An 18,353-nucleotide genomic window follows, 5' to 3' on the forward strand; every position below is an offset into this window, starting at 1 on the left:
CAAATGCCTTCATCAAAGTCGGCTTGCAATTTGATGGATCGGATTTTAAGACTACATACAAAATTTCCAATACATCAATACTCTGTTAAATAACACATGATTGTAACTATGTATGTATGGTTCATAAATGCATATATGTATAACTACAATGAACATTTATATACGAACAAATACTCATATGAACCTTACATTCATTCATTATATGCCGAATTCGAAAGTTGCAATAAAGGCGCTTTTTCAAAAACTGAGCTCCACTTAGGCAACTTACATTTTCATAGTGAACTACGCGCACAATCAGGTAGACAGAGGTTGCTATTAAGGAAGTTCAGTAAATTTAATCTATTGAAGAGAGAGTCAGAAATGTGCATACATGTTGGGCCCCTTTTATTTAATTATACTTCTTATGCAGAATGAAAACATGCCGGCAAATGAATATCAAACATATATTTACCATATCATTTATCAGTGTATTATACTCTTATGGAAATGTATATTTGAATATTTGATTTTAAACTAGAGCCAATATATCGAGAAGAATAATCAAAGTTGTTTATCGAGGAATTCAGATAATTTTGTCAGGGCTGCAAGCATAATATTTATACGGTATATAAATACTGAATTTATTGTGGAACATATTTAGTATTTTACAGTAAAAGTTCTTCTTAGCTTCTGGTTATTACGTTGGTGTTTTCGCATTATCAAACGACGTTAACACAGATATGTAAATAAGCAAAAGTTTAAAAATAATAAATCTTGAATGTGGATATTGAATAACTTAAAGGCGTATCTAACGCCACTACAAGAATCACCAAAACAGATTAAATATGGCTTCATCGACTCCAAATTCGGAAGGATACTGCTTGGGACGACACCGATTCAAAAGCGCGGCAAATTAATTGACGCTATTTGCGTTTTGTATTTTGTGCAAATGGATGACAAAAACAGTTTGGAACAACTTCATAGACGTTGGCCCAAAGTGAAGCTCGTTGCAGATGCAAACGCCATTGAGGAGATGAGAAATATTCTGTTTGAGGAAAAAGAAAACACACCCGTCGTCGACATCGCGCTTAAGGGCACAGATCTGCAGCTGGCCGTATGGGCGGAGTTATCAAAGATGGAAGCTGGCACCACATGCACATACTCCGAGCTCGCCGAGCTGGTAGATCGCCCAAAGGCTGTTCGGGCGGTGGCCAGCGCTGTGGCCAAGAACGAGGTATCCATCCTAATACCCTGTCATCGCGTGGTATCGAAGAGTGGCGCCGTAAAATATGGGTGGGGCGCAGCGCTAAAAAGTTCCTTATTATGCTACGAAGCTAATATATAAGTCAGTTGGTTATAAAGAGGTTGGTTTTTCATTTGAGGGATACATATGTATTTATAAAATGGTTGGTTTATTGAAATTCAGCTCCGGACTTTGAATGTGCTTTTCCTCACTTGGCTTGTTGTCTTTTATAAAAAAAAAAACGAAACAAATTACAAAATGCACATTCTTATTGAATTGAACAAACTGAAATGCAAAATATGCTCGAGATTGTGCAACAACTTCTACTTAAATTTTATCTAGATATTAAAGCGCTTCTATTCTCGATGCAGCAGCACAAATATGGCCAGAATCGAGAGTATGGCCCACTGCAAATATATCATTTATTAGCATTTATCATTTATTGGTCAAAGAATTGCACACTCACCTTAACTTTGGGATATTCGTTCATGAAAATCGTGATGATTCCCACATAGGGCAGGAACCCTCTGGCGCGTCCCACAATATCCTTTTTGGTTAGCCAGAGCTGGCCGGGCGCATACAGCCCCCGATCGTCCACATTGTTGTTGTCGCCCTTGGTCAGAAACTTAACTGTGCCGTCTTCCCTGTTTGAATGCAATTCACAATTATTCACTTTAGAATATAGCTTGAACCACTATTATTGTACGCACTTTTCGTGCAATTTGATTACACGATGCACTATGGGTATGTCCCGGCCCTCCACTTTGAAGACTACAATCTCACCCACGCGCACCGGCTCCTCTTTGTAGTTGGTGAGGAAGAGCAGATCACCCCGATGAAAAGCCGGCTCCATGCTGCCGCTCAGCACCACAACAATCGGCGATTCGCTGCCGGTGACAACCATTAGACCTTTCCAAATCATCAGTGCAGAGGATACAATCATCGCAAAGCTGAGCACTTGGTACAGCGACTGAAAGTATGGCATGTTTCTTTTAACTAAACATGGCCAGGACGCGGGCGTTGGGTGCAGCACTCACCTGGCGTTTGTTCATTCTATTGAAATCTCCCAGCATTTCGTCCACTTGCAATATGCTGGCTAGGCCCATGGTTGTGATTTTGTATTTACTTCGCTATCGACAATAATCAAAAATGCTAACTGGAAACTTATGCAAATTCGCAACAATATAATTGCAGTTCCACGAAGACAAAAACTGACAAGATTTGTAGCGCCGCAGACGACGCGATATTGGTCCGACACGTCAGAAGGGATTTCAGTGTAACTAAATGACAAAAATACTGAAATCCTAAAAGTGCATGTAAATTATACCAGAAATATATGAAAATACTGAAGAATAGCTGGTATTAAAATCATATTTTCTGTTAAGGATATGTTATCCACTTCATTTATGTGTATTTGTATTCTTTGGATATTGATTTAAAGAAAGTATACAATAAAATAGAATGAAGCTTAAATAAATTTAAAAATATTAGAAATGATTTGAAATTTTAAAAATATAAAAAAGAAGAATGAACATACAACAGAGAGCGTTTAATTAATCGATAAGATTTTCATTTATATCGACTCTGTAAATTGAAGCAGCACTATGTTAACTGAGTTTGGCAACTAGTGCAATGTCGATTCATTTCACGATAATTTGAAATATATTTGTATCGGTGCCGGTGTGCGAGAATACTTCGCATTCTTCGAATTTTATACAAAGTAGAGCACAATAAAAACCGAGTCAAAAATGGGTGATAAACTGTTGGACACATCGCAAATTATAAATGGATTGGCTGTGATGATATCATTTTTTGTTGGGTACAAATATGCTCTAAAACGTGGTGAAGCTTGCGCTAAAATTGACGAGACTCCATCGGAGACGCCAGAAGGCGCAGCTGTCGCAGTAGCAGACAAGGTGCGCGAGTATAAATTACACATGATAGCTAAAAATTTGCAATAAAATATTATCTACTTTCAGATCTATGGCGGCTTCAATGACAACTACAAAATGGTGCTCGTTGTGCGCAACGATCTGAAGATGGGCAAGGGGAAGATTGCCTCGCAGTGCTCCCACGGAGCTGTGGGCGCTTATCAGAGGGCTGTGACTCGTACGCCACGCCTATTGCGTGCCTGGGAAAATTGTGGATGTGCAAAGATCGCAGTGCGCGTCGATAGCGAAGCCGAACTGATGAGCATCAAGCGATCCGCCGAACAACGGCATCTGAACACTTGTCTCATCCGTGATGCTGGACGCACCCAGATCGAGCCGAATTCCAAGACTGTGCTCGCCGTAGGACCTGCAGCGGCAGTCGAAATCGATCGTGTGACTGGCCACCTGAAACTGTTGTAATGCTCGGCTGACAAGCCCAAGTGCAGCCAGCGCGTAGGATATACGCAATTCTCAGCAAGCAATATCTGTGGCAGCGGGTGGTAAGCAACCACGACGACGACGATGACGACCATGACTGTGACATGTACGTTGAACTAGGGTCTAGTGCTTAATTGCGTTTATTTGTAAACTGAGTTATAACAAATTAAATCCTTTATGATGCTGCTATCTTTACTCGAATTCGTGTGAAATTTTCGTTTTGTTTTTCATTCCATGTTTGCCCTCACTTTTTGCTCTCGCCACAATCCTCGATGGCATCCCTTGTCACCTCTGGCCACTTGTCGGGTATGACCTGAAGCAGATCATCCTTCACATCGCCCTGGATGACAATCTCCTTGTCCCCGCTCACTGATGAGCCGCACGCGAATTTGGTACCAAAGAATTTGGCTGCCGCTCGCAAATCGATCTTGAATGCAGCCAGCCCGGCCACAAGAGTCACTCGCTTGTTCTTGCCGCGCGTGGAGCAGGAGAGTCGAACACGCTTCGGTTCATTGTCGTCCTCGTTGTCCTTCTTTACACGCAGCATGCCCTTCCCGCCCCGCTTCTGGCGCTTCCTATCGGAATCCATGCCACCAGCAGCTGCGCCTGCATCCGCCTCGGCTTCTCTTAGCATAAGTTTTTCATAGTCTTCCGGATAGTTCTTGGCCAGCCATTCCTTGCATTTATCGTACTCGGCGTAGTATTCACAGTACTCGATGGGCATGGAACAGTTTCCGCAATACTTTACCTCAATCGGATAGGTGACTTCCACTACGCCATGGCATTCATCCACTTTCTTTTTTAACTCGTCCGGCTCCTTTATGGCATCCATATTATAATTTAAATCTGAATGAATTTTTGGTGTCTAGAAAATGATATTATAAGCTAAACATGCTTAGTGAAACCTTCGCTCTCTCCTGCTATCAAACGTAGCTACATATACATATGTACATCAAAGTCAGCAACGAAAAATGGTTTTTCAGTGATTTCAGTGGGTTTCTCTAAAGCAATGCCTTCGAAAACATAATAAAATAGGGTACATATATATATGTATGTATATATATCTGTTTAATCAATAAAATTATTTACATGTGTAGCGTGTTTCTCATTTAAATTATTGCAATTTATAAAAAGGTTTTTTTTTTCTTAATAAAAATAAAATTACAAAAAATTAATCTGACAAATTTAGGTTTTCTCGGTGCATATGTACATAACAAGACCCAACGCGTAGGTTTTTATTTTTTTTAAATTTATTGAAAATTTGTGTACGAGCATATTCACATCTCTCTAATCTGAGAAACAAGGAGTTTTTTTTATTATTATTTAAATTTATTGCAAAAATATAAATGTTTAACACCTCTCTGATTTGAGAAGAGGTTTGTCACATCAGAAATAAAAGAAGGAAGAAAGAATACAGAAATATCTAAAGAAAATCGTTCACAATAATAATAATAATAATAATAAAAAAAAAAGAAAGTAATAGAAAGAAAACGGAAAATTCTTAAAACTAGAATGTCAGCCAATCATAATCATTTTCGCTTTGGGTCTGCGGCTGCGACTCCGGCTGCTGTTGTTGCATATTAGTTGATTGGACTTGCTCCTGCTGCTCCTGTCCGGGTTGATAGTTCGACTGTTGCGGCTGGTAGTCAGTGGCGGGCTGGACGGGTTCATTGGAAGCATCCAGCACATATATTTGTTTTGGGTCTTGGGCTGGCTGTTGGGCTTGTTGGTCAGCCATGTCACCATCATCGAGCAGCTCCTTCTTGATGCGCATGCCGCCATTGTCCTCATCGTCACTGTCTGATATATCGAGATCGTCATCGATGCCCATGGCGTTGTTGGTGCCCGTTGCGGCAGGCGACTCGTCCTCCTGCTGGGCAGCTGCCGCCGAGCTAGTGCTCGCTTCCGGCGGATTGTACTGGCCATTGTCATCCTGGGCCATGAAGTCAGAGAACGCGCTGGCTGCAGTACAGTTTTCGCCAAGGTTCTGACGTGGCTTGTGCATGGCCAGAAAGTCGGAGGGATCGTAGTTCGGATCGACATCCATGGATTCATCTGGAAAAGGTGAAAGAATCCAGTTAGTATATGATCTGAAATGCTTTTCCAGGTGCCGGGGCAGTGACTACTAGACTAAGATTTATTTATATATATTTTAACAAATTCTGAGGGGTTGAGTAGGGGTCAAGAGTATTATATGAACCTTGCTGCTGTTGAGCGTAGTAGCCAACGCCACTCAACTGCACCATAGCTTCAGCCGCTTGCTGGCTGTCGTCCTCGCCGCATTGCTCCTCTATTATAAAACCGAAAGTACGAAACACGTGAAAGTGGTAGAGAAACAGAATCCAAAAGCACGCAAAAGAAAACACATTTAGATTGAAAGAGTCAAAATTACGTGAAATCATATTACAGGTGTAGATTAATATGTACTATGTATGCTTTCAGTGTATTCACATTCTCACAATCACATACAAAGCCAAATATTATTTCTATCAGTTAGCTACGCGTGATTACCCACCTGCCATTTGCTGTGCCTCGATGTCGATCTCCGTTTTGATGTTCTTTGGATCGATGTAGTACATCCCATCGTTGGGTGCTTGCATGCGCTCCCCTTGGTCCAAAATGTGGGCAGCATTGTTCTCATCTTCAGATACCTCTTGGAAGTCCTCCTCGTCGTCCTCGTCATCATCCGTCGAGCATTGCAGATCTGATTTGTCGTTCATGATAAATATACAAAAATAATTAATCAATAAAATGTTTTGAAATTAGTTTTAGCCAAAAAGAAAAAATTAACTGAAAGAAACTTTTTGCAAAAACGAAGTGTTAAATTAATAAATTATTCAATTAATTATTGGGGTTCACAGTATAATAATAGTCGTCTAGCGGCGAGTTTAACAAAATGTGAATATTCTAAATGTTTAAAGCTAATATATATAATAAAGAAAAATAATTTAAAAATAGTATTTAATACACAAAAAAAATTTAATAAAAATGTAGTCAATAAAAAAATTGCAAAAATATAAAATGGTGTTGCAAAAGCCCAAAAATATCAAATGCTATAAAAATACTACAAAAATGTTACATTTAATAATAATAAAACAACGAATAATCATTAAAATATATACGAAATATGCGAAATATCATAATAAAAGCCAAATTCAAAACAATGCAAAAATTAGTATGAAAGCTTTAGTGCGACAGGTGTGTAAGGTATATATGTGTGTGTGTTTGTTTATTACAAATTTAGTTGTTAAAAAATTATTAAAAATACATGTGGGTGTGAGTGTGTGTGTTGTGTGTGTGTGTGTGTGTTTGTGCGGTTAATACATCTGTGGTCCACATAGTTATTACGTAAGTAGATAACTGCGTACGACTCTTACCTTCGTCCAGAAAGTAAGCTTGCGTCTGACTCATATTAGAGCCAAGGCTGTCCTTGCGGGGACGGCCCCGACCTCGTTTAACCGGGTTTGCATTTTTGACTAGAAAATAAGATTTGGTTTGCAATTGCACTGTTTGCACTTTGTATTGTTTACAGGGTATATAGCGAGTAGCGATAAAAGTGATTTGGTAATCTGCTTGCAATTATGGAAAAAGCTTTTGCTATGTGACAATCAAAAATAATCACGAACATAATAATTGCATTTCGTTAAGACATTGGATATATACATTGACTTGAAAGTAATTTGGTAATTTTTACTAATTAACTCTATCAGGGGGATAACGTCGAATCGATAAAGGCCAATGTGTAAAACAATGCCCATCTTCGGGTCGCGAACCCTATAACCTTTATCTTTATCTTTGTTGAGTGATGTTATATACGCCAACAAGTTTTCTTTCTGTGTATATATATGTATGTGCTAATACATGCATTCAAAAGGTCTTAAACTTAGTTTTTATACTTAAATATGGTTGTGTACGTATTTAAGGAAATTTAGTTTCGAATCCAGATTAATTTGATTGTAAAATGAAATCACGGTCTGATATTCATTTATAATTGTATTGTACAGGTTGAGCCTGTCTAATTTTGAAATATCTTATCGTATGATACAAACTTTCAATTGTATAGCTTTGATGAAGATTGGAAATTATGGCATACTCTTACATATTACATTACATTACTCTTACATAGTTCATAAATACAGTTCTATCGGCTTAGCCTGAATGCATCGCTCTATATTTTGATCACATATGATTGATGATTGAAGCTGATTGAAGTGCATTACAATTTGAAAAACAGTAGAATCCGATTATAACGACGCGTAAGGGGAATCGTTATAGCCTGACTTTACTGTATCATAATTGATATAACCATCATATAATTACTAGTTCTTTGATCAAATATAGGTATATACATTTATCCAATATATTTTATAGATTTAGTCAAATTGGAGTTTGACTATTATGTACACAATTAAAAACAAATTAATTGTTTTCCTTATAACATTCTGATCAGAATTTTCAAGTTAACATAGTGCCATACAACTACTCTACTTACTACATATTTTCAAACACAATTCACAAATTCAATACTCAGTCATACTGACTCATTCAAAATGATCTATACGTAAAGCACGTCTAGTATTATTAGCAAGAGACTACTCTTTGCTAACTAAGGAATTTTCTAAAACTAAATATGCAGATATGTTATATATATGTATGTATATGTATAACTATATCTGCTATGAAGCTCAAGTATTTTTGTATTAGTATAAGCGCATGGAGCAAACGCTATGTAGACCATAACCAGGGGATCACGAGTGATTCCATATAGATAGATATGTATATGTATTTATAGCATGGAATAGATGCGTAGAAGCGTAGAAGCGTGAGCATAACCAGTATTAAACAAGACTAGGGGTAGAAATGTTCATATGTATGTATATGGATGTATATGTATGTATATATGTGTTTAAATGCAACAACGACTCCCAGACTAGACCGCATACAATATGATAAGGAGTAAAGGAACTGGACATACCCTCCTCCACGGGATCGCGTTGCTTGCGTGGACGACCACGGCCGCGTTTCACCTCGCTACCGGCTGGCGTCGCCGGCTTACGCACCGGAGAGATGCCGTGCGATACACTTGTGTCGGCAACCATGGAGCGATGTATTGAATTGGGTGTGACAAGTGCTAGTCCGGTATGTCCCTCCACATCGATGTAATCATCGCCGGGCGAGCTTGCGCGACTGCGGCTCATTTCGTAGTCGTCGTTGCCCCAGGCCTCTTCAAACTCGGGAGCGTTTTCTCTGGCCAGTTCCTGGGTCTTCATGATGTTCTCCTCCAGCTGGGCACAATGGTCGTTAAACTGCAAAGATACAATATATAGAAGCTGCTTCTTCTCCTACTTTGCAGCACTTACCTCCACTAGCTGCGCGTGGGCATAGTCCACTATCTTCTTGGCGTACTTGGTATACTGCGCCTCGCTTCCATTGTACTGCTCGCAGTTGGCAGCGATTAGCTCGATGTCCCCTAGATATTCGGCACGGCTATGGTAAACGTGATCTGCAATATATGTCAAGTGTGGGGTTTTATTTATTACATATTATACTATTGGAATAAGTGAAATAGATACGATTTGGAAGGAAAAGCATTACACCCTTTTTTCCAATATCATATGGGTTGAAAAGACATTGTGCATATGCTTTAAAAAAAATTGGTTGCTTCGAACGATTCCGAGAGCGTAGTGCTCACACCTACACTCGAGTCGAGACAATAAAGATCAAACAATCCTTACATATTGACGGCAAATTAAAGAAAATGGGGTGAATTGAACAGAAGTGCAAATCTCTTGATTATGTTATGTATGAATTATTCCACCACTTACTTTCAATATTCTTGGCAATCGTCTCCAAATCCATGGGGCGCTTTATAACTGTGTAGTAATCTTTGATAGACTTTTTGTTAACCGGCTTGAGGAAAGGCCAGCTCTCGTTCAGACCTCTGATCTGCGTGTGCAGCTTATCGAAAATGAAGGACAGTGCCACCTGATCGTCATCGTCCAGCAGCGGATTGATTGCCTTCTCCAGTCGCATCAGCTTATCCTCGCGCTCAGACAGCAACTCGAAGCAGCTGTTGAACATGCGCTGAGCAGCCAAGGTGTAGGCGCTCTGAGCTCCATTGTAGATCATCGAGTTGTCCACGATTTGCTTGAGGTCCTCGAGGAAGAGCTCGCGGCTGGTGTAGCGACGCTGACGAATGTACTCGCGCATGGTCTGCAGGTCCATGGGCTTGGTGACCACGCGATAATAGTCCGGCACGCGTTTCGCATTGACCGGAAAGAGAAACGGCGACACGTCCGGCATGGAGCGCAGCTCGTTGAGAATATGCTCTAATATGGAGGAGAGCACCACAACGGGATCGGTACGGCGACGGTTGGCCGTTTTATTGTGACGCTGCAAGTAGTCGCAGTGTACATCGTTGGCCATGCGACGCTTCTTCTTGCCCACGGCATCGCGCGGTACCTTCAGTGTCAATCCGCCACGTCGCTTGCCGTCCTCCAGCGCCTGACCGTGGCGTTTGAGCACTTTGCTGCTGAGGGTGACCTTCGTGCCATCCACATTAACCAAATCATCATCATCCATGTTCATCTCCTTCTCGCTGTGCTCGTCCATGTCGTCGGCCAGCGAGGGATTCGACTGGGACAAACTGCTCTGCATGCCCGTGTACAGTGGACAGGCCTTGTTGGTGCGCATGTGACCCACTTGGCCGCAAGCGCCGCACTTCAGTTTGAGATCCGGCTTGAGCTTGAATTTCTTGCGCGATGGACTAACCTCTTTGTGGCTGTTGTCGCGCTCCTTGTGTGCGTGTCCGCCCGAGCTCTTGGGATCGCCCAGCGAAGTGGGCATGCCGCCTGGCTGCAGCTTCTGGTTCTGTGCCAGCTGTGCTAAGCGCTCACGCTCCTGGTTGCGCTTGATGCGACGCAACTGTTCCTGGATGCGCCGCTTCTCGCGCTTCATCTCCTCCTTCTGCTGCTCGTCCAGCGTGGCGAATTGTTTAATGAACTGCTCATCCTTGGTGGTGCGAATCTTGATGTACGCATCGATCACCGCCTGCCGGCGAACCGTCTCCACGCGCGTGTACTCCTTGCCATCGTTGCCCTTGAAGGTGCGCGTTATGCGTAAAATGCGTCCCTGATTGCTGTTGGCCATAGGCTGCTGTGTGGCCTCCTCCTTGGCTTTGGCCGCTTTGCTGGCTCCATCGCCCTGCTCCTCTTCCAGCTGGCGCAGCAGCTCTTGACGCTCCTGCTCCTCGCGTTCCAGTGACAGCTGAGTCGATGTCTTCTTATTGGCCAGCATATTCTCGAGATTCTTGCCTAGCTCCTCCAGGTCAGATTCTTCGGAACCCGAAGACTCATCCTCATCAGTGGACAATATCTCAGAGCTGGCGAGCACACGATTCTGCAGATCGAAGATACGCTGGCATTCCTCCTTGTAGCGTTCCTGATGCTCGGCTATGGAGAAGCGATTTCCGCGCGAGAACTTATCCATGCCCTCCTCGCCGGCCTTGGCCTTCTCAGTGGAAAGCGTGCGCACCACGTCGATGACCTCCCAACGAGTGAGCTTCTTGATCTCCTCCTCGGGCACTTTGAACTTGCGCAGCAGCTCTTTGGCCCGCTGCAAGGGCAGACGACGCAAATCAGCGTCGGTACCCGTAACTGAACGTTTCGGCTGCGATTCCTGCTCCTCTTTTGTTTGCTGCACACAGACAAAGGACGTAGGATTTATATATGTGTGTATACGTATTAATTCGATCTATTTGACAGCACTCACCGTTGGCTTATTTGGCACGCGCACATAGGAGAAGCCCTCGCCACAGCCAGTGGGGTCAGCAGGTCCACTCAGCTGCAGCAGGCACTTGCCGCGCATCGCTTGTATGTAGGCGCGTGTGGTGTTCCAGGGTGCCACCTTCACCTCATCGTCCAGCAGTTGCGCCTCCTCATCATCATCTTCTTGAGGGGCGAACAGCGACTTCTCGCCATATCCCGCATCCTGGTTTTCAACGGGATCACCACTCATTATTTATTATTTATTATTTATTAGAAATTATTTATAATCTCAATTTCTATTTTATATTTATTTTATATCTAATGAAAACTGCGATATTTTTCGTATAAATCTTTGAGAAAACTGTAGAGCACAATTTTTGATCTGCTATGTTGCTCAGACTTGCTTAAACTAACACGAAATTAAATTGTACATACATAACTTGACAAGCTAAAAATTGTCGATTGTCAAGGCCTGCTAAGCCTACACCGAATTATACATTTTGTGTGTTCTGAGACGCCTTCTCTCTATCTGGTGTTTCATACATCGAGATTCTTAATACTAAATAGTATTTATAGACTACTCACCTTTAGACGTTGTTCTGCTGCTATCATACTGAAGTAGGCACAGCACTGCTCGGGCGATACCATGGCACGAATTTCCTCCTCGGAGGGCAGGCGGAACTCGGGCTTGATGACCCACCAATTGGAGTCCATGCCTGTGCGCTTGAAGTCAGCACACTGCTTCAATCGTTTGCGTATGCTGCTCTCCGAGTGGGCCGGAAAGGCGCGTTTCACGTCATCCATGCGAATGCGACGAGGATTGTCGCGGCTCTTCCAGAATAGGCGATAAATGAAGACCTAAAATATGCAAGTGCTTAAACAGAATCGAAAGCTAATATCTAAGCTGCAATACCTGCAAGAAGTCGCGCGTAAAGTTGTTAGCCCTCTTCGAGTTGGGTCCAGGCACTTCGTACAGTGGGCACTCCTGACCCACAGTAAAAACTGCATTCACAGCACGAATCCAGTAGTTGCTGCGCGTGCGAATAATCAAGAAATCCGTGATGGACATCTTGTGTTGATAGATTGGTGCACGATACATGTTGTTCTCCAGGGCCTGGATGCACTGACCCGGGTGCAGAATACCCAGGAATGGGCTCGTATGAGCGAAAGCCACTTCACCGTAGACATAGTCCTGTGGACCGCTGTCCTTTTCGGCCTTGCGCTTGTAATAGTTCTTGATCTTGGAGCACATGCCCACTTGATTCATAAGCGGCGGATGCTCTTCACAGAACTCAGCTAGAATAATATCACCATCTTTGCCGCTCAGATCCTCGGGATTGCGCATGAAGAACACGTCGCCGCCGCCAGAAGCAATGCGCTCCACCTCGCGCTGCTTGGCCTTCTTTACAATATGTTTCAGCAACGGATAAACAGGATGCGGAATGCTTTGCGCGAGCGGACCGTGCGAGTACTTCTTTAGCGGCGGACGATGAAACGAGCGCAGCTTCATCGGTCCCATATGCGTAGGCACGAACGGAGCACGTAGCTCCACCACTGGAGTCGAGTGCTGTATGAGATTGCCGCCGCCAACCTTGAGACGCAGTGTGGGCTCTGTTTTAGGTGTGTAATAGCTGTAAGAGGACAAAAATTGATTATGATCCATTTCATACAAAATCAGATTAATGATTTCCATCTACTCACGAGTCATTCGATATATTAAAGGGATCGCGATCTGGACTCTTGGGCGGCGGCGGAGGGGTATCTTCGGCCAGTACATTGATCACACCAGCCTTACCCAGCAATATCTTAGATTTCTTAACGTGAGGATGCGGTATCTTGATCTTGGGCGGAGGCCCAGTGTTCTTGTTAATCTTGGACGGATCTATGTCATCGGGTATCCCGAGTATAATGTTTTCATCATTGGGATCTAAAGTTAAGACCTTCGGCTTGGGCACTTTGTTCATCTGCTGAGCATCCCAAATGACCTCATCCTCCCACTTGTGATAGATGAGCTCCTCGTTCTCCACGGGAAACAAACTGTACCAGGTATCATCGGTAACCTCCACTTGCTTGCTTTGGGCAGCACTTCAAATCAAAAGGGAATTCATTTCATTGAGCTGCATAAGTGTTATATATAGAACTCACCTCTGCAGCGCCTTCTTGTTTGAGCCACCAGAGTTTTGTTTGCCGCTGTTTCCGCCATTCCCTCCGCTGTTGCCCACCGGCAAAGCGGACTTGCCCGGCTGACTGAAAGCGCCCGCTGTGCGAGATCCACTCGAGGGCAGCCAGCCCGCGGCATTTGTCTTGGAATTGAGCTTTTGTAGCACTTTGGCCTTAATGTCGTTGCCATCCCAGACCACATCGTCCTCCCAGTGCAACTGGGAGACCATAAGAAATGCATCATCCGCAATGCTGAGTTCCGGCTGCTCGGCATTTTTATCGCCCCCTACTTCCGAGCGTTCAGTGAGGTACTTAGGCTGCGAGGAGGACGTCTTGAACCCGTAGGTGAATCCCTCGCCAGAATCAGGCACATCCAGCATATCATACCAGATCTGTGCGGGTCCATAGCGCCAATCGGCGATCTTTGGTTTCTGATCGCTATTTTCGCCATTGTCTGGTCCCTCCTGGCGCACGTCCTCGCTGTTCATGTCGCTCAACAACTTGTCCTCGTCATCGGACATGCATTGAGCCGGAGTTGGATCTGGACCGAAGTGAAGACTAAAGCCGCGTCTACGTGGCTCCTCAGAATCGCTTGGCGAATCCGATCCGCCATTATTGCTTGTTTTCTGGTCACGCGACTGTTTGCGCTTACGCCGCCGCTTGCGCACATGCCGCCAGATCTGAGGTAGACTGGTGGGCTTACCCGGTCCAAAGAGGCGAGAGAAGCGCAGCACCTTTTGTGGACGGAAGTCGGGAAACAGCTCGCAAACATCGACGTTTTGGTATTTTGACGGCAATATGTCCGCCAGGGGCGTGTCCAGGCGACGATCTGCTTCGGCTATATAGCGAAATACATATATATATAAGTTATAATCTATTCTAAGCTCAGCTACCTTTAGCGTCGCTTGACTTTTCGTCGCTGCCGCCAGACGCTTCAGCTGGTCCACTTTTTGTGGGGGATTCCTCGTTGCCAGCTGACGCTGCGTTGGCATTTCGCATCGGTGCACTAGGCGGCGGCATCAGCTCCTTGTCGTCTTTGGCTACAAGCATAAGATGTTTAGCGAAAGGTTCTATCTACATACTAAGCTACCTACTGGACTTCGCCTCTACTTTGGTAGCTGGTATAGCATCTTCCAGGTCGTCGAAAATAGATGCACCATCGTCAGTTTGCTGAGCTGGAGGCGACGGTGTGCGTGGACAGTCCTCGGACAACTCATTAATGTCCGAATAATCGATTGCATCGTCCTGAGCCTTAATGGCTCCATCCTCGTTGGCCTCATTGCTTAGCCCAGCCTTCAGGGCATCGAAGGCGCTCAAAGATTCAGAGGCTTCTGCCATCGGCTTGTCCTCACCATCTTCATCCGAATTGACGGCATTCTGATCAATCACTTCGTTCAAAAGTGAATTAAGACCCAATCTGAAATTTGAGCACATCAATAATATATATATACATACATATACATAAATAATCCATCAATTTTAAGTCATACTTGGATAAAGAGCCTAGATTTTCGCGCAGTTCCGCATCAAAAGCGTGGCCTTTGTCATCCTCGTCGTCCACGAGTTTGCCCTCCGAGTCAATGTTGCCGAACAATATGCCGGTCAGATCAATTCCCATATCATTTGCCGCATTACCGCCAATGGAGCCTTCGTCGCTGTCGTTGTCCGATGCGGTGTCCATACCGTACAATTAATTGGTACAACTTCTTGATTATATTTCGAATTATTCAGAACGCTGAAAAACCAGTTTTTATAAATTTCTATATTTTATATTTGAGAAATTTAATTTTTTCGAATTGTACTGCTCGCACGACTTCTTTTATTGAAATGAAAAATTTGTGTTTTACTTTGTGCTACTAATGCAATATGACAGTACTTTCAAGGCATCAAAATCTCAACTACAGCAGTCGACGTTATCGATAAGTAGAAGTATGTATGTTACTAACAGATGTGTACGACGATGCGTATAGCTAAGACTTGAACCCAATTGTCCGAAAAATAAGCAATTTACCATTACTATAATAAATTCAGCTTCAACATAATTTTCCATTGCCTTATTAAATTAAAATAATGTATGCACTATTTACTTGTTACTCATAATCACCGATCAGGCAATTGGTAAAATTTATAAAGCTATAGAAACAGATTCGCGGTGCCAGAATTATGTTAAAATACGCTGTTAATATTTCCTCAATAGGGAAATGTAAGCCGCGCAGCAGCTGATACCAATTTAATTGGCCAAATTCGCGAAATACAAGCGTGCGGACAAAACTTAATTTGAAAATGGAGGTGGAATTCAGCAAGGACAACTTTCTGCTGCCCGAAACAAAATATGAATGTGAGAAAAAGTGATTGTAATAATATTATATATTAACGTTGTATTGTAAACAGATTTGGATCACACAGCTGATGTGCAGTGAGTAGCCCACGTTGGAGGCGGGAAACGAAAATGAATCACGGATAAAAATGTTTCTAATTATCGCTTAGGTTGCACGGCTGGGGCTCCACGTTGAAGGAGGCGTTCGAGCAATGCGGCGTCGCAATGTTTGGCTACATGACGGATCTTTCCTATGTGACTGTGAATAACTGCTACGAGATCGAGGCGAAGGGCGACGACATTGAAGGTCTGCTCTTTCATTTTCTGGACGAGCTGCTGTTCCTTTTTTCGGCGGAGCCCTATTTGGTGTGCAAGAAACTGGAAATCACGAAATTCGATTTGAACAACTTTGAAATCGTATGTCGCTGCTATGGCGAACCCTTCGAGCTAGGCAAGCATCCACAGGGCACCGAAGTAAAGGCGATCACATACTCGGCGATGCAAGTGGTGCAGGACGCGGCGAAGGGGCTTTACGAAGTGTTCGTCATAATTGATATTTGAGTATTAAATGTGTTTGACTTTGTTGTTGTGAAATTAACCGAACGCAATTCGCATTTGTGCATGCCTTTTGTTCAACTCCTGTTTCCATTAATCTTAAGGAAATGCCCAAAAAAAAAAAAAAAACATCAGCATAATATATGTGTATATATTCCTCTATGCATGCCAGACAGAAATTTGCAATCTTGAATTGCAAGCCGAAAATCGCAAAAATAAAGCCTTGCCCTGATGCTGGGGTTACGCTGTATGACTAAAAAACGGCATTCAATTCGTGCTGCAAATGCAATTGGAGAGAATCGAACAACCCTTTTTTCGTCTTACTCTGTGAATAGGCAGCGTGCTCGATTCACAGACAGCCCTCTTAAATTTTGAGACTTACGCGGCCAAACTGAAGTTCAATGCACTGTCTAAAAAACGTATGTACCTTTAGAACCCAATTTGCAAAATGGACTTGACCAAATATTATTAACTTCATTGAAAACGTATCGAAAATTGAATTTTCTTAACAGTTGGCAGCGCTGGCAACTTTGACAGCCTCGGCAAAACTGCCAACTGCGGTGTCAGCTATGGATGTCAATAAACAGACCTGTTAACAGGAGAGATTAACAGCTGTTTGCACGCACAGCTGACCAACAGCTGTTCGACGTAAACAACAAAAAAAAACGTCTTGACGCTCACGTTTTAGTTGACTGTGTGTGTGCGTCGGCGTATTTGCGTATACCTGTATTTCGGGTTCATGTGTCCCGACTTAAATTTGCCGTAAATTTTTTATAACCAAATTGAAAGCGCAGCGATATTAAGTGCTAGTATTTAAATTAACACAATTGTCGCTACATTGATGAGTGCAAAAAAGCAACACTGTGTGTTCAAGAAACTGCGTGTAAAAGAACAAACAAAGTATCAAAAGCAAAGCAGGCAATAAAACACGTACGACGACAGCAGCACCAATACCAATATAAGTTGCTCATTTCTGGCGCGTCACATATCCGTGTGTTATAATAAAGAAAGAAAGAAATAGATGGATTTGGCTTCAAATTTAGGTATATTTACTCAGTTTTAAATGCATACATATAAAGAAAAATTGGCGCCTTTTCGCCCACTGGTCTCAATATTTTAAAAACCAACAAAAGAAGTAAACGTCATCAGCATTGCGGTTGCCGCATTTCGCTGCTGTTGCTTTTCGATTCGGTTGTCGCTGGTGGTGCTGCCGCCGCCGCGACCGCAGCCTGCTCGCCTCTCTTTCTCACTCACTCTCTCGTTCATTCTTTCTGCAGCCACCAATTGTCGTGTCGAAGAAGAAGCGTTGAAGCACATTTTACTCTTATAGTCTTTAAGCAGCACTTTTTCGCGTAGCAAACGTAAAGCGAGCTTCATAAAACTTTACACAATTGAATGTAAATCTTATAAGCTACAAATCGGGATCAATACCAAGTATGTGGCTTAATTAAAACTGTGTAAAAAACGTGGCAGAAAAATCCATATCCCGGGCATAGAGGAACGACAAAAATGTGGTAGGTACTAATGTGTATATATGCATAAATAAATATATAAAAATTAAATATATATGTATATATATATATATATCTATATGTATATATAATTATAATTATATTAGAATGTAGCGGCTGTAAAAATGTGACTCGTATTTAAAAGCGCGAGGGTATGCACATACATACATGTATATACATATGTACATAGAGTGTGAGTGTGTGCAAGTGTTCGACCGTGTGAGTGTGCGAGTGTAGGAGGGTGCTGCGCTGGGTAAATTCATATTAAGTAGTACTGTGTAATGCCGGCCTCTACTGCCACTCTACTTGTACTGAGCAGAAGGAAGAAAGAAACTCGCGCAAGCCAGAAAACATTGTAAACTTACTCTCTGAATCGGAAATTTATATAATATTAATTGTGATTTTTGCATTATCCGATTTCTGCAATATGTATTTTCTATATGTGGCAATACT

General features: G+C 42.8%; 7 protein-coding genes across 10 annotated transcripts in view; 4 read left to right on the forward strand and 3 right to left on the reverse strand.

Annotated features, from left to right (window-relative positions):
• Positions 1 to 655: 655 nt before the first annotated feature.
• LOC6572054 (bifunctional transcriptional activator/DNA repair enzyme Ada) lies at positions 656 to 1,340 on the forward strand. The gene has a single exon (XM_001998171.4). The coding sequence runs from the start codon at positions 758 to 760 to the stop codon at positions 1,322 to 1,324; it is 567 nt and encodes a 188-aa protein (XP_001998207.1). The 5' UTR covers positions 656 to 757; the 3' UTR covers positions 1,325 to 1,340.
• A 30-nt stretch (positions 1,341 to 1,370) lies between these two features.
• On the reverse strand, positions 1,371 to 2,501 carry LOC6572053 (signal peptidase complex catalytic subunit SEC11A). The gene is made up of 4 exons (XM_001998170.4): positions 2,260 to 2,501; positions 1,933 to 2,192; positions 1,689 to 1,866; positions 1,371 to 1,629 (listed from the first exon to the last, which is right to left on the reverse strand). The coding sequence occupies exons 1-4, from the start codon at positions 2,326 to 2,328 to the stop codon at positions 1,579 to 1,581; spliced, it is 558 nt and encodes a 185-aa protein (XP_001998206.1). The 5' UTR covers positions 2,329 to 2,501; the 3' UTR covers positions 1,371 to 1,578.
• Positions 2,502 to 2,821: 320 nt separating this feature from the next.
• LOC6572052 (probable peptidyl-tRNA hydrolase 2) lies at positions 2,822 to 3,792 on the forward strand. The gene is made up of 2 exons (XM_001998169.4): positions 2,822 to 3,138; positions 3,202 to 3,792. The coding sequence occupies exons 1-2, from the start codon at positions 2,971 to 2,973 to the stop codon at positions 3,571 to 3,573; spliced, it is 540 nt and encodes a 179-aa protein (XP_001998205.1). The 5' UTR covers positions 2,822 to 2,970; the 3' UTR covers positions 3,574 to 3,792.
• On the reverse strand, positions 3,709 to 4,631 carry LOC6572051 (density-regulated protein homolog). Its single transcript, XM_001998168.4, has one exon. It carries the CDS (start codon positions 4,421 to 4,423, stop codon positions 3,836 to 3,838), a length of 588 nt encoding a protein of 195 aa, XP_001998204.1. The 5' UTR covers positions 4,424 to 4,631; the 3' UTR covers positions 3,709 to 3,835.
• A 253-nt stretch (positions 4,632 to 4,884) lies between these two features.
• Positions 4,885 to 15,382, reverse strand: LOC6572050 (transcription initiation factor TFIID subunit 1). Of its 4 annotated transcripts, XM_001998167.4 has the most exons (15): positions 15,008 to 15,382; positions 14,612 to 14,934; positions 14,411 to 14,557; positions 13,503 to 14,355; positions 13,059 to 13,442; positions 12,271 to 12,988; positions 11,943 to 12,215; positions 11,362 to 11,580; positions 9,417 to 11,286; positions 8,952 to 9,094; positions 8,567 to 8,897; positions 6,969 to 7,067; positions 6,107 to 6,295; positions 5,792 to 5,881; positions 4,885 to 5,646 (listed from the first exon to the last, which is right to left on the reverse strand). In XM_001998167.4, the coding sequence occupies exons 1-15, from the start codon at positions 15,196 to 15,198 to the stop codon at positions 5,099 to 5,101; spliced, it is 6,378 nt and encodes a 2,125-aa protein (XP_001998203.1). In that variant the 5' UTR covers positions 15,199 to 15,382; the 3' UTR covers positions 4,885 to 5,098. The 4 variants fall into 4 exon arrangements, with proteins under 4 accessions (XP_001998203.1, XP_015021659.1, XP_015021660.1 ...); XM_015166173.3 differs by lacking the exon at positions 6,969 to 7,067; XM_015166174.3 differs by lacking the exon at positions 5,792 to 5,881.
• Positions 15,383 to 15,718: 336 nt separating this feature from the next.
• LOC6572049 (protein archease-like) lies at positions 15,719 to 16,432 on the forward strand. Its single transcript, XM_001998166.4, has 3 exons — positions 15,719 to 15,855; positions 15,909 to 15,933; positions 16,005 to 16,432. Exons 1-3 carry the CDS (start codon positions 15,801 to 15,803, stop codon positions 16,393 to 16,395), a joined length of 471 nt encoding a protein of 156 aa, XP_001998202.1. The 5' UTR covers positions 15,719 to 15,800; the 3' UTR covers positions 16,396 to 16,432.
• Positions 16,433 to 17,135: 703 nt separating this feature from the next.
• LOC6572045 (transcription factor E2f1) overlaps positions 17,136 to 18,353 on the forward strand; it is a 37,219-nt gene continuing 36,001 nt past the window's right edge. Inside the window, exons 1-2 of the mRNA XM_001998163.4 lie at positions 17,136 to 17,432; positions 17,667 to 17,903. The gene's annotated coding sequence lies outside the window, so the exon portion shown is untranslated. The remainder of the gene's footprint in view (positions 17,433 to 17,666; positions 17,904 to 18,353) is intronic.

Source organism: Drosophila mojavensis, unplaced genomic scaffold, assembly GCF_018153725.1.
Source record: "Drosophila mojavensis isolate 15081-1352.22 unplaced genomic scaffold, ASM1815372v1 contig_19, whole genome shotgun sequence".
Taxonomy (NCBI): Eukaryota; Metazoa; Arthropoda; class Insecta; order Diptera; family Drosophilidae; genus Drosophila; species Drosophila mojavensis.